Source organism: Thunnus albacares, chromosome 11 (genome assembly GCF_914725855.1).
Source record: "Thunnus albacares chromosome 11, fThuAlb1.1, whole genome shotgun sequence".
Lineage (NCBI taxonomy): Eukaryota > Metazoa > Chordata > Actinopteri > Scombriformes > Scombridae > Thunnus > Thunnus albacares.
Window position 1 is genome coordinate 12,411,653 of NC_058116.1, and position 14,432 is coordinate 12,426,084.

Here is a 14,432-nt window from a genome sequence, read left to right on the forward strand (position 1 = left end):
ATCAGGATTCTTCATCCAAAACCAGCAAATAGACCTGACTAATATATATTAGCAATGCATCTGACAAACACGGTCACTTACTTGGTCTCCTTTGACTCCCTTAAACACTTTGGTCATAGTGCCCTGTCCAGAAAAACACAACACTTAAAGCTGCATTCATAAATTCAAGCTAACATTTGCCACGGGTCACATGCTGGACACAGTGTAAGATAACATCTCATGCAGTATTTATACAGTCATACACCACAATTATTTTATATTGTATCAAATACATATTGCTGTTAAGATACCTTTGGTCCTGGGGGGCCTGGAGGCCCTGGGGGACCCTAGCAGAAGACACAAACAGGATCCTAATAAGCACTGTGCATCATAATGGTTAGGCTTCACAAATTTAAAATGACACATGAACTAATGCACTCAAGTACACATTCACACACTTACCTTTGGTCCTGGGAAGCCCCCCCTACCTACAAACCCTCGGCTTCCTGGAGGCCCCTGACAAAAATCAAATGAACAATGGTACAGAGAGATTGCAAATGAGGAAAAGTAAGGTTCAGATAAGCCGTTGGAAAGAAGTAAATGTAGAAGTTAGTATTTCATATGACAATATTATATGTAATAACCATGATCTGATAAACTATGATCAGCATGCAGTATCAAATATTTTAAATAATGTGTCTTACAAATATTCCATTGATCCCTGGTGTGCCTGGATCTCCCTGTGGAGAGACGTTCAAAGATTCATAAAGTTAATGAGATCAATATGACTTTGTTGCAGCAATATTAAGTTTTAGATTTAGTTCAGAATTAAAACCATGTTTGATGTGAACTATTCCCAATCCTCACCCTGAAACGCTCCATGAACACTGTCACTTCCAGGGAGTCTCCCTTCTCTCCCTTCCTGCCATGTTGTCCCTGAGAGAAGGAACACAAACAAACAAGTCATTTACAGGAAAGCAAACTCTGTATTTGACAAATCACTATCAAGACAGGTTAAGAGTTGCACTTACAGGAAAACCAGGTGAGCCATTATAACCGATTTGTCCCGGTGACCCAGGTTCTCCATGAGTCCCATTACAGCCATCTGCACCTGGCTTCCCCCTGGGTCCAGCTTGTCCTGGGTGGCCCTGCAGAGCAAAACAGTCAGAATGCACTGCAAGCAAAATCAATATTGAGTGAACATACAGTACGGTGAGCTCCTGCAGGACTTACAGGAATGCCATCATTTCCAGAAAACCCAGGTACTCCTGTCATTCCCTGTGCAGCAACAAGAATTCCACATTAAACACGAGAAACTGTCACTGTGAGGATTTTTAACAAGTAGACATTAAAAAAGAGGGATACTTTACCATACTTCCTTTAGGACCTATGATGCCACCATGGCCACGGTCACCTTTCTGCCCCTTTTGTCCTTGGATGCCTGGATCACCTGGTCTCCCTGGAGGCCCAAGGGGGCCCACGGGACCAAGAGGCCCAGGGTGACCCTGAGATTGGGAAGGTAGAAAGAAAAACAAGAGCTGATCAACATCCAGTCAAGAGTGCAGAAGAAGATGAATATGAAAAAGAAGCACATATCAAAGAATAATTCTTTTCTCTTTATCAAAATGATTGTTTAGAGTGTTTGAGTTTAACAAAAGCTAGACTAACATATATGACATGAACATGATATCTGGGGTAACTGGATGGGTAATATTGTAGAAAATGTTAACTCACCTGTTTGGAATAGAGGAATTAGAGGAGAGATTTGAAAATAGGACAGTGTGGGTATAATAATCAAAGCATCACAACAACACAGCACAATGCATGACAAGACAATACAAACAATATTTTACTTTATTTACTGACTGCTTGACACACTGAACCACATTTACTACATTTGGATTTGATATGTGTGCATATATTTTCTCTTTTCATCACAAGGGGGAGTCATTTACTTTTCTTTTACTAGTGAAAACCTCTCCTCCAGCACTCCAAGCTCTCTACACCCATCCAGTGGTTGAACAGTATTCTTACACAAGTCCACTATTAGAAAAGAACTGCAAGTAAATGAAAACATAACTGCTAGACTCAGAAACTTAAAAGCCAGAGAAGCACATAAACAAAATGCAAACATAGGAACATAACATAATACTTTTCAACATCTCTAGATTCCTCTTCTTTTCAATATTTAAGGAGAGAACATGCATAAACAATAGTTACGCTCAAAAACAAATTACTTAATATATTCTTGTCTTAGAAATCTGCGTGGAAACAGTTTAAACCATGTAATAACCGGTAAGAGCCTCTTTATCTCACACGCAACTGAGAGACCCTCCAACCCCCCAACACACACATATGATGTTATTTCAAGACATGCCAGATAGAGCACTGAGTAGATAAACTTAAGGTAGATAAGGCAAAGTAAAGGGCTGTTTAAAAAGGATTTTGATTGCTGACTATTTGAAATCGCAGCCGACCCCCTAATCTGCAAGCTAAAGCAATCAATAAGCAATTTGATTATGATACTCAGTGTGGTGAAAGAGAGAAGGCAGGCAGGCCGATAGGAAGGGAGGAAACTGTGAGTCTGGCAGTGGCAGACGTTATGTGTCTGGTTTCAAAACTATATCTCTGCTACAGTTTTATACATCACCTTGTTTTTAAAATAAGAGTGCAAGAAGAGTGATTAACAGTACATTCACATGTCTGAGAGGGACTGGACAGAGAGGAAACAAGGATTGGTGGGATGGAAACATATTAATATGACGACAGCACTTTGCAAAGGGTCGAGAAACACGTGAGGTCGGCGATACCATGAGAACTGTGTGTGTTTGTATGGTCTGGGAGGTCAGGGGTTCAGCAACAGATGACCTCCAACGTTTGGGGGCGTGACAGTGTTCCTGTGAGAGCCAACAAACACAGTGATGCTTTCCCTAGACAGAAATACTCTGAACCTAGCCACATGAAGCTAGAGCCAAGGGTCTCAAAAGAGTTAATAAAACTGCAGGGAGCCTAAACATTGTCAGACAACAATTCAAACAAGCTCACAGACACATCAGATGCAGATAGTGTGAGATAAAGCCTCGGTTGAACTTGTATGACTGATCGCTAGATGTGTTAGCACTTGTAAATGCAGCCTGTGTGTATGTGTGCGTGTGTAGTAACAAGAACTTTGTCTATGGGTGGCTTTTTGGAACAGGAGATGTGTATTTTGTCTTTAATCTTGACCCTTCAGCTGTTGCCTACAGAGAAGACAACTGACAGAACTCGGTCCTGTCAAAACAAGTCAAACCATACACAAATAATGGGCAGTATACTGTGATTTTTTTACACTTACAAATGGAAACAGCTGTAGGACTGCACTAATTAGGCATTCAGAGGCTCAATCACGATATGACACCATCAGTATATCTTGTCCACTAAGGTGATGGTATCACTGTCCTGGTTATTCTGTGTAATGGTCATTTATTATAAATTACGGTGTCCAACCATGGTACATAACAGAAGGAAGAAAACACACCATAAAATGGAGAGAAAATGTTCTCAAAAAGCAGGCACTAAAGAAAAAGTACAGCCGAGGTCATAAACATGGCGCTAGAGGAGTCAGAGAAGTCAGAGCACATGAGCGTCTGACCCAAATAAAATTTTCATTTCATAAACCTCATGGTGGAGCTAGAGGAGGAGTCAGGAGGTCACCAATGTCAGAAGGATGATGAATGTCTGTACAAAATTTCATGACAATCCTTTAAATAGCTGTTGAAATATTTCAATCTGGACTTAAGTGTTAGACCAACTGACCAACAGACTGAAACTGTTATTCCTGAAGTCGCGCAGCTAGTGTTGCTGTAAATGTGCAATCGTGTCGAAACAGTCATCAACTGGCAGAGCCCTGAACAGCCAGAGAGCAGAGCAGTGCAGAGTTCAAATGTCTCCAAAAAAGCAACATGTAAATATCTCTGACTCTACTATTATTTGTAACACATCAGTGGTTCCCAATCCTCTTCATCATTACAGCTGCTATAATCGATAATAACAATGTATCAAATGACAATGTGTAATGCCAAAGGCTCATAGTGATGAACCTACAGGGTATTATCACCCCACTCTGCAGCTCTCCTTGGCTTTATGGAGATTTATAGTGAGTTTCAGCGCATTGTTTAGCAGCTGCAACTGAACTGTTTTGGTTCACTCTCACTGCTCTCAGTGTCCTTTCAGCTACAGCAGGCAGCTGTTTTCAGAGAAAAAGCTCTAAAACTCACTGTATACTACATGCTCAGCACCAAACAGCAAACAGACACAGTTGGTGATTAGCTTGTGAACATAGTGGAGCATTTAGCAGCTAAAGAGCCAGATATTTCCCTCAGGAGTTGTTCCCTCAGAGCTCAAAAACAGAGCTAAATTAGAGTGAATATTTACATTAATCAGGTGGACAGAAACACGGCTCCAAATGAATGATTATGTTGCTCTGCACTGTTGAACATGTAAATAAGCAACTGTTTGCTAACAAGATGAACATATCAATTTAAAAGGTGATGAAATGTCATGTTGTGTTCACAACTTGTTTCCGCTGCCCCCAAGTGGCCAAAAAATCAGTTAATGCAGGTTTAAATGTGGAATCAACACAGTCATAATTTGCACCTTCTTGTCAAGATTATAGATGTAATTTGGCAAGTTTAGATGCAGAAAGAAACTGACACCTGTTTCCTTTGCTATTAAACCCCATGTTCCCTATTGTTACTGTGAAAAAAAGACCCTCGTGCATGAAGTAAGGTGAACTCCACTCATACAGTTACAGTTGTAAATCATCATCCTCATAGAAAGCAGATTAATCAAGCTGACTAATGTACTGAAGACAAATGGTTCTGTCAAAGTAATAATTTTGCTATAATTCAAACGGAGGGAGAAGCAAAATATACAGTGACAGAAGGGAGGAGTGGGGTGAGCTGGAATAGAGTCTCGTAATTCAAAAGTGGCTTATGTCTCAAATAGACTGCAAGTGTGTGTATGTGTGCATGTAAGTGTGTAAGTGCATAAAAGATCCTTGTCTAGAGCACTTGCATGGTACACTATGTGCACTGTTCTGTATCTTTCTGCATGCCGTAAACACAGAGCTGATAAATACCAGTCTCCTTTCATAGGTGATAACCAGAGATGTTTCAAAGTGCATATTTGTGTGGACTGCTACAATGCTGGACTCAAAAATAAAGGTACAGCAGGAAAACATTTTTTCACAGACACGTAAAGGGCCCCAGAAACGTAACCTTGATTCCTACATTAAGGTACAAACTAGTTTCTTGTAACCTTAGGTACACCATTGTACCTACAGTATTTGGCATAAATGCACAGTTACGATAGTCAGTTAAGGCACCATAATGTGGGGGCCCAGCAAGTACAGTAGCGTGTTACTGGGTGGGAAGTCAGTGAGGGATCAGGTTCTGGCCATTTCACATTGAAGGGGAAAATAAAAGTAGTGAACTGGTTCTTTAAATATTGCTTAATTGTTCTAATTGTTCTTCTCAGGTACAAATGGTGGGGATACAAAAACTGACCTGCAATAAATGGTACCTTACTGTACCCATGTAAGGTACTCCCAGTGGCAAGCTTTTATATGCCGAAAGGTACGAGTCTGCTCTACCTCTGTATGCTTTAAACCAAGTTCTTCTAAGAACTAAGATCATCTAACAGCATCCTAAACATCTCCCTACGCACCTTTCCAGTGTCAGAATTGGGGGGGGGGGGGCATGCCTTACAATTTTTATAGCTTTCCCCAACATACACACCTACTTCATGCAGTAATATGCCAGGTGTGCAGATGTGAGAAAGTATACAGGGTTTTAATTTCTCTGTCAAGCTTTCTTTTTTCATTCTTCAAACAGGAACTTTTCAATTTGTGGTAGCACAACTGAGTGCAACTCCATGTTCCTGGAGAGACTGTCCGAAAGTGTGCATCCTTATCCACATTTGTATGATTTTTTGCCTTGCAAATAAAAGGGCATGCAAAAAGTTAAGAACTCTTGAAGAGAGGTTGGGGAGGTAGTGCGATGCAGCCTGAATAAGGCTATGAAGGCAAGCTTTACACTGGCTTTTAGTGAGGCCATTTGGAATTGGTATGAGCACTTTTGCTTTCAGACTGTTGTGGCACGAACAAGGTTATTTTAAGCACACTTAACACTTCAGTACGTTTACAGTGAATCAAACTGACCAGACCTGTTCCATACAGCATACTGTATTGTTCCATTAGCACTCAAGACACTCAACATTCCCTTTCACCTCCATCCTCTCCTGAGCTAAGTGTCTCTCCAGTCCCCCCTACTGTCTTTTCACCAGTCTTCCACAGCTTCACTTCCTCCATACTTTTACATTCCCATTCTTATCTGCTCACACTACTTCCACCCAACATTTCCTCCCTTCCTCTCCCAAAACTCTTGAGCATTCTCACATCCCTTTTCTTTTTACCCGCCTTTGCATGCCAGCCTTCACTTCCCTTCCAGTCTCTGCCAGGGCAAGAGGGACCAACATATAAGGCCACAAATTAGCCAGCTACGATTAACAAGATAACCAAAAGGCATGGGGAAAGACACATTACAATTGTTTATGTATCACTAAACAGCTGAAAGATAAAAAAAAGTCTGAGTTGTGATGAAGCAGCAGGCGGATGGAAAGAAGAAATGCCGAATGACAGTAGATAAGAAAGAGAAAACATCCTGTTACAGTTTGTGCAGTAAAATTCTGATCCTGAGTTGAGTGCTCTTAAAAAAGACATGTCTTGGATTTCTAAAAGGACAGACATACATGTGTCTGTTCAAGTCTGAGCTTCTGTCTTTGAAGGCTGGTCATGACTATACCAGATTATGAAGCTCAGGAAACATGTGCTGCCCTATGGCTTTTTCTTTAACTGTAGCTGTCTGTGCTCCCTTATTTTTTTCCCCGTCACAAATGGCTCACGTCATACTTTCAGCCTCTTGTCTCGTGAGTTCCATAATAAGATACGACCAGTCATCAATCAGCACTCGACTTTACTGAGGTCAAGGAGGGGATGAGGCAGACAGTAGATCATAGGTGACCAATAATCTACCAAAGTTTAACTTCTCCTTGCAGCCATCAAGGCATTATTGACGGTGAATGTATTCTTTGACTGTCAATCTGTACAAGGTAAAACTTGTACAGGGTACAACAATAGACATGGACGAACAGACATGCAACAGGTACAGAGTAAGTAAAAGTAGCAGAAATAGATTTGCAATATGGAGAAACACAATTACAACACTAAGTCAATACTATAAGGCCCCTCACATCCACACAGGTGTTTTCAATAACCATGCTGAGACTTGTGTGATTTCACCTAACTTTAAAAACTAATAACAATGATAACCGTGTTAATTTTCTAATTATTTAATGTAATACAGCATAAGACTGCAACAACATTTGAACAGATCAAAACAAGACTCCAGATCTGTGAGTCTGTGTGAGATGAAGGTTAGGTGAGGTGTGATTAAGAAGTCACATTCTTTTAGAAGAGAGCTTTCTTCACAATGATAACAATGAGTTTTTCAAAATTATACAGTAATTCAATTTGAACAGCTTGTATGGATGTATTTCATGGTTCAAATTATGTTAGTCATTTCGACTAAATAAGAGGAACTGAAAGACAGACAGGCAGGAGGAGGAGAGTTTAAATAAAAAGATTAAGGGTAAAAAAAGAAATAAATGGCAATAAAAGAAAGAGTCACACTTCATGCATGCAAGAAATTACGAATTTTAAGAGGCAGACGATTGTGAAAGAGCAATAAAACACCAGCCCTTCCCACACGGTCTGGCAACTGGTGTCTGCTTTTTATCTGATCACTTCTCACCTCATTTGAGGGGCATAAAACTACCACGCATATACAAACACACACATAAAAACACACCCCGGCCGGGTGAACAAAGTGACTGAGGCTGAGGTGTGTGATGATGGGATACTGATAGGGTAAAAAAAATCTTTCTTTCTGCAACAAGGCAGACAGAAAGACACAGACACATCAGATAAACACAAGATATCAATTATTTTGAATACTTTCTTTCTTAGCTATTCCTATCACAGCAATATTTTTGTCTCAGATTAACCCCCTCTTTCATATATCATATATTTCAATGACAACAAGATGTCCCAGCTCTATGTTTTACAGCTGTAGGAATGTGTGAGGAGGATTTTAAACAGCCTCCTTCAGTTAAATCTGACATGTGAGCATTCAGATGAGGAGAAAACTGGTGCCCACGGGACAGCAGAGGTTTACATGTGATTTGAACCAAACCTCTGAACTAACCATGGCTGTGTGGATCCTTGTGTTGTTATTAAAGATCCAGAAAAGAAGGTGTTAGCCAGTGATTGCTGGTGAGGTTCCTGTTTCTCTGTCTCTTTCAGAGACATGCCAGATTTTTAAAGGGTAATTTCACATATCTATTGCTATCTATCTCTATTGTTTTGCTCAGGTTTTGAAATATATTTGGTTAGGAGGACGAGGAGAGCCCTACTGAGATTTCTGCTACCACTCCAGTACAGAGGTGAATGAAATTGAATCTGTGGTGTTAACAGCAATGAAAATAAAGATTTGAAAGGTTCAACAACTACATCTCTCTTGAAACAATGTGCATGTTACTCAAGATGAGTATTTATTCAGTGGAGAATAATTTCAGTGAAAACTGCTCACAGCGATATCTGTGGATTAAAAATATATATAAAATATATAAATGATACAAAAGTTATATGCACTGACAGACAGCATTACAGCTAAGTCCGAAAATATGTTTTTTCTGAAAATTGGAACCCACCCTATACAAAGAGCTATTTAACAGCAGTTTAAGATTTTCTTTTTGCTGACCTCCAGTGGTTGAACTCCTCATCTTGCTGCAGTGATGCAGATATGTACTCCAGGGTGTGTCAGTACACTGTGATGTCACTGTTGGATGTGGTTCTCCTCTCTGACCACAACCATAAATGATGTGACAGACTTGACAGTCTCAACCACAGAGGGCAGTGAAACATGGGTTTTCAGCCTGGGTTAAGCTGCTTTTTAAAAGTTAGTAAATCTACGATTATGCTGGATATATTTCGCTTGTTTCTCCTCTGACGCAACCTGTTTTTCCCACAGTCATGCTTAAACATATGCTTATGTCTAGAAGTGTGTACATTTCCTACTTTTCTAAGTGTGATTGGATTTCTAACTGACATATTTACATGTCATCTACACTGCAGTACTTAACCATGCTAGTGCCTTCAGGACATCTGACCCATATTGGAAAAACTCTGAGAAAATTCCTCTTCACACTGTTTAAAATACAGCAACCCACCCCTGTCCGTATGTGGGTGTGTTTGCATTTCTCATTCTTAAATCACAGATATATTAAAAGTTCCCCTGTCTGACACCATAAATTTCATCTGGGCCCAGACTGTCCCATGGGGTGGACGGTTTGGGAATGACCCGCTAAGAGCAGGATGGGAACAAACAGACCAGTGCACAAACCTCTGACCTCAGAGTTGAATAAAATAAATGAATAAACAACTGGCCGGAAGCTCCCTCTGTTGATTCATCTGTCTGTTCGGAAAAAATGGGAGCTACATTCAGGACATTTTGTATTTTTAGACAAGAAATGGGCAGAGTTACTGGTAAGTAAAGGGTCAACAGAGATAAGCAGTTATGATAAATGGCAGGAAAATCAAAACATTTATCATGTCTTAGAGGTAAGCGTGAAAATAATGGCAGTAGCGAAGAACAGGATTTCAAGTCTATCTCAAAACAATATCCAGGTGCCCATATGAACTATGAAACTGTTTATGCTTGCTGTAATCATTCCTCTTGTTTGTACCAGCCCTGAAGAAAATCCTTCCAAATGTGCTTTCAACGGAAGAGATGGGAGACAAAATCCAGAGTCCAGAATATGAGGCTGCAGCAATCTGAGTCCCTCAAATCAAGTGAGTTACTGTCTTTTTAGTATGAAATTCCCACATTGTAAAGTACCAGTCAAGTTTGGAGACACTTGTGGGAAGGTGTGTCAAAACGTTTGAGTGGAAATGTATATCAGAGTCAAGGGCACAAAGATATGTATATTGAATTATATATGGAGTGTAACAGTTTAAGAGGCCACAGTTGGGGTTTTTTTGTATTTTTCTTCAGGATCTGTTATGTTGACCCTTATTATGTTTCACTGATAAAAACATACCTGTTGAAGCCTTTTTTCACACAGAAGGGGGACTGTAGATTTTGTTCTCCATCACATACAATGAATATCACATTAGGAAGGGATCTTGTCATGGGTAGTTTGAAGATGAGGAATGATTACAGCAAGCAAAACCTGTTTTAATGTTCATTTTGGTGCCTGACTATTGTTTAAAGACAGACTTGAAAAAATGTGAACCTATCTTTAATATTCCTTAAAATGTACCAGCTTGGATTAAACATTTTCTGTCTTCTATTTGTTTTCTTGTTGTGTTGAAGCTGCAGCATGTGGAAGATATTTGCTTAGGGAGAGGAACATTCAGTCCATGACTGATTTTTACAAGAAATAGCTTCTGTCCTAAGGACATGCAGACACACATGCTTGCAGATATTTGCAATCTTCAAAACTTCCACTCACATATAAATTGAGATTAAACACTTCTTTTTCATGGATACGGGATATTTATTCCTCTCTATATTTACTTTGTTGAAAACAGTGTTAATGCCATAACTTGCCATTCTGGTGGTTGTATATACTTTATTTCCTCAGAAATAATACTAGAATCTAAACAGAATGACTGATCTATGCAGTGTGATCAGTGCCCTCTGATGTCATCGGTGTGGGACAGGGCACTGACAGCTCCCTACCTCCAAAGAAACATCTAACAGATGAGAGTGAGTGCACTTATATTCACACAACACTCATACTCATGTAAACTCTGGTGAGTGTCTCTGTGAGCTGCCTGCTGAGGGTTGACAATACCCTGAAGAATATTAACAATATGTGATGGTGAGGAAGGTGGTTGAAACCGAGAATAGAAATTAGAAGAATTAAATTAAGAGAATGGGGGGAGAATGAAGGGAAGGAATGGAGGAAACAAAGTAGAATGGAAGAAATGAAGGCAGGAAAGTTGGTGTGAAAAAGGGAAAAAGGGAGTAGAGGGGAGGGGAGATGTGAATGAAAGATTAAAGAACGCACAAAAGAAAAAGGAGGGAAGTAAAGAAAAAAGGAAAGATTATAAAGTAGGAATGAATGGATGTAAGGAAATAAATATGTATCAAGGAAGAGAGGAGAGGAAGAAAGTAGGAAAGAAAAGGAAAGAAAGTGGCCATGAAGACAGATTACCACACATAAACACCAAATTCCTGCCCTTTCTCTCTGACTCCCACAAATGGGGCTCAGACACTTCAGTGAATTTGGTCCCACTGCTCTGTGACCCAGCTCACATACATGTTTTTCTTGGACACAATTTTTTTGGACTCATTTCCTAAAGATCCGCATCCCTTCCACATGATGCCTGGGGGGAAACAAGGCTCAGGAATTAAGGGTTAGGGGAAGGCTTGAGGGGCTTGCTTAGGAGGACGAGGAGGGCCCTCCACTAGATGCCCTGAGGAGGACTCAGGCAGAGTAAATAAACATCTGTAGATGATGTTTAGATATCTGTGAGAGTATGTTTAGATCTCCTGGCTGCAGTCAGGAAGGTCAGCTTTCCAATTCCCCCCTGCTGGAAAAAAAAAAGTCTTACTTCTGAAAATCCTTGATGACCATGTTGGATCAAAGCATATAAAAAATGATACAGTAAGAGTCAAAGAAAAAGCAACAAGGCCATGCTGTACAGGCTACAGGTGGAACAACAATATCAAAACAGCACCCGATGAAGAATTATCCATGAGGAAGTTAACATGCTTAGTTGTCATGGAGACAAACCTCCAGCCAGAGTTGTGAAAACATCACTTGAACCTTCATAACTCAGCTGGTGCAACAACAAGTTCCTCTGACTCACTTTAAGTTTCTCATGTACACAGAAGGAGATGAAGTGGCGGGATAATCAACAGATGACATTCAGACAAACAAAAGTCATTTGTTGTCATTTGATTCATTTCTCATGAAGTCGTCTGCAGCCATTCGGCACAGAGTGGTTTGGCTGAGCCCAGTTTACATTAGAATTAATGTGTTTAGACTGAGCTAATTTTTGCATGCACGTGTTATTTTCCCCAAACACGTGCACACGCATTTGCCAAAGATCTGACAGCATCCAGACCGGAGAGAGAGGACTCCTAATGACCAGTGGTTGGACTGAAACTGACTGTGTGTGTGTGTGTGTGTTAGAGAGAGTCTGCATGTGTGCTGTTTTTGTTAAGGGTGTGTGTTGCAGATCAAGACTCGAGGGGGGGGGATCCCAGGCTGAGAGCAGAACAGCTTGGACCTCTAGTTATCCCAGGGGTCTCTGGGGCCCGACACCTGTGCTATTGCCTCACGTTAGAGGAATGAGACGTCTCAAGTTTGTGGTCCAAGCACATGTGTGTCTAAACAGGACACAGCTGCGATTTTTGTGTATATATGTGTGTGTGTGTGTGTGTGTGTGTGAGAAAGAGCGAGATGTGGCGCCTAGTCTCAAATGAGGTGTTGCCCTCACCTCCGAGATCAACCACCTGTGTGCCTGTATCGTGTGTCTGCATGTATGTGTGTATAAGTGTGTGTCTGTGTGTAATGAGATCCATCATGGGTGTGTTGCCTCTATAATCACACTGTTACATTTATCACTGTGATTATAATGCAATTACAGCTTCCATACAGTGGTTCGCTCATTGTGCAGCATGTCTGTTTATAAAAGTCCACCAAGGAAAACCATTTCCTCAACAAATGTACTCTGACGTTGTGTATCGCACCCAAGGGCACAAAGGTATGTATATTGAATTATATATGGCGTGTAAGAGTTTAACAGGCCACAGGAGTTATGGTGAAGTATTAGAAAATTAGTTTTTTTGGATTTTTTTTTTTGTATTTTTAATAAGGATCTGATAAAAACATCTTACAGTAAAACAACATGATCACTAGTAGGTATGGGTAAAAATGATGATGCTAGTTTTAGTGCCAGTTTGATTAGTTGATTAATTGAATCTATCAGCAAAAACATTTATTCCAAATTATTACTGGTAATAATATAATACTTAATTTATCAAGCAAAAATACCAAGTTGGAGTCCTAAATAGCTTTATGTATATAGGGCACTTTTGTGAACTGCTTTACAAATGTGTGAGAAATACAACAATGTAGCAGAAGAGCCAAGTCTGGAAAACTAGATTTATCGTGGAATACCCAGCTGTGAATTTGGCCCTGATTGATATGGACCTCAGCCAGTCACATTTGTGTCGAGGATACCCATGTAATCCTCAAGGTCTCTTTTGGCAACTTCCGACCCATCCATCTGGCTCAGTCCACAGTCCAATTTTGCCATCCTGGAAAATTTTTTAATTTTCCCACAGGGGGATGCAACGCCCAGTGCCATTCCAGCTGCAATACACATTCCTAGACACATAGGTCTATGCATGGATATGATTACCAACTGAATGGCTTATCAGGTGGTTATAGATGTAAAATTACATTGAGGAGATCTTCCAAATTTCTTTAAGATGTGGATGGTTAAGAGTGGGGGCAATGTTTGACTTTGACCTTGTGCCATGAGGAAGAAAAACTGCCAGACTGATCACTGTAGTCACATATTGCTTAACATTTCCAAAATTACACAGTGATGTTGAACACATGGCATGGGATCCCCAATCTCTGCTCCTGAGAAAAAAGCCTGCACTGGAAACTGGAAACTGTCTTTTTCAGAAAACTAGAATACTGGGGGAAATAAATATGAGAGGACTTAGATGGGATCTAATTGTTTCCACTGCAACCGGCCCTCAATGTAGGTTTCACAACAAGGCCTGATGGGGAACACATGGTGTTGGCGTGGTGACCCACAACTCTGGTCACATTTTTCCTACAACCCAGAAGACCCTCTTCGCCGACCATAACATTTCCTGACTGCTGTTTGCAAATCAAATGCATACGTCCCAGAGGATGAACAGTGTTAACACCTTATTTACCCAACTTTCCTGTTATGACAATACAGACTAGACTAGATGATTGATTGGTGTGTCTGCATGTGCTTTTCAATACGATGGAGAGGGAGATGGATTGAACTTGTAACAGGAGGTGTCCATATGAAAATAATGAGGAAACAATTAGAGAAAGGGGGAGAGGTTTGTCACAGGACATAAAAGGAGCTTTTTGCCATATTTCTAAGTGATTAGGGATGAAGTATGCTTACATTCAGAGTCCCATGAGGTAACAATCACCCAGCCACAACATGAAACAGAATATCTCAGGCTTATTCTAGTCATCTTGATCCACCTTGTTTGTCCTCAGTTATACTCACGCCATGTGTTCAGGCTGATGATAACACGGTGAGGCTACAGATGGTTTCACAA

The 14,432-nt window shown here is 40.4% G+C and overlaps 1 protein-coding gene across 4 annotated transcripts in view; it reads right to left on the reverse strand.

Annotated features, from left to right (window-relative positions):
* Positions 1–14,432, reverse strand: part of col4a2 (collagen, type IV, alpha 2) — a 67,072-nt gene that overhangs the window by 14,873 nt on the left and 37,767 nt on the right. For 3 of the 4 annotated variants that reach the window (XM_044365913.1, XM_044365916.1, XM_044365914.1), the window contains 8 exons: positions 1,350–1,484; positions 1,213–1,257; positions 1,011–1,127; positions 847–915; positions 684–719; positions 442–495; positions 291–326; positions 82–123 (listed from right to left, as the gene is read on the reverse strand). In XM_044365913.1, the coding sequence (XP_044221848.1) occupies positions 82–123; positions 291–326; positions 442–495; positions 684–719; positions 847–915; positions 1,011–1,127; positions 1,213–1,257; positions 1,350–1,484 (534 nt within the window). The remainder of the gene's footprint in view (positions 1–81; positions 124–290; positions 327–441; positions 496–683; positions 720–846; positions 916–1,010; positions 1,128–1,212; positions 1,258–1,349; positions 1,485–14,432) is intronic. The other variant, XM_044365915.1, reaches the window with a different exon arrangement.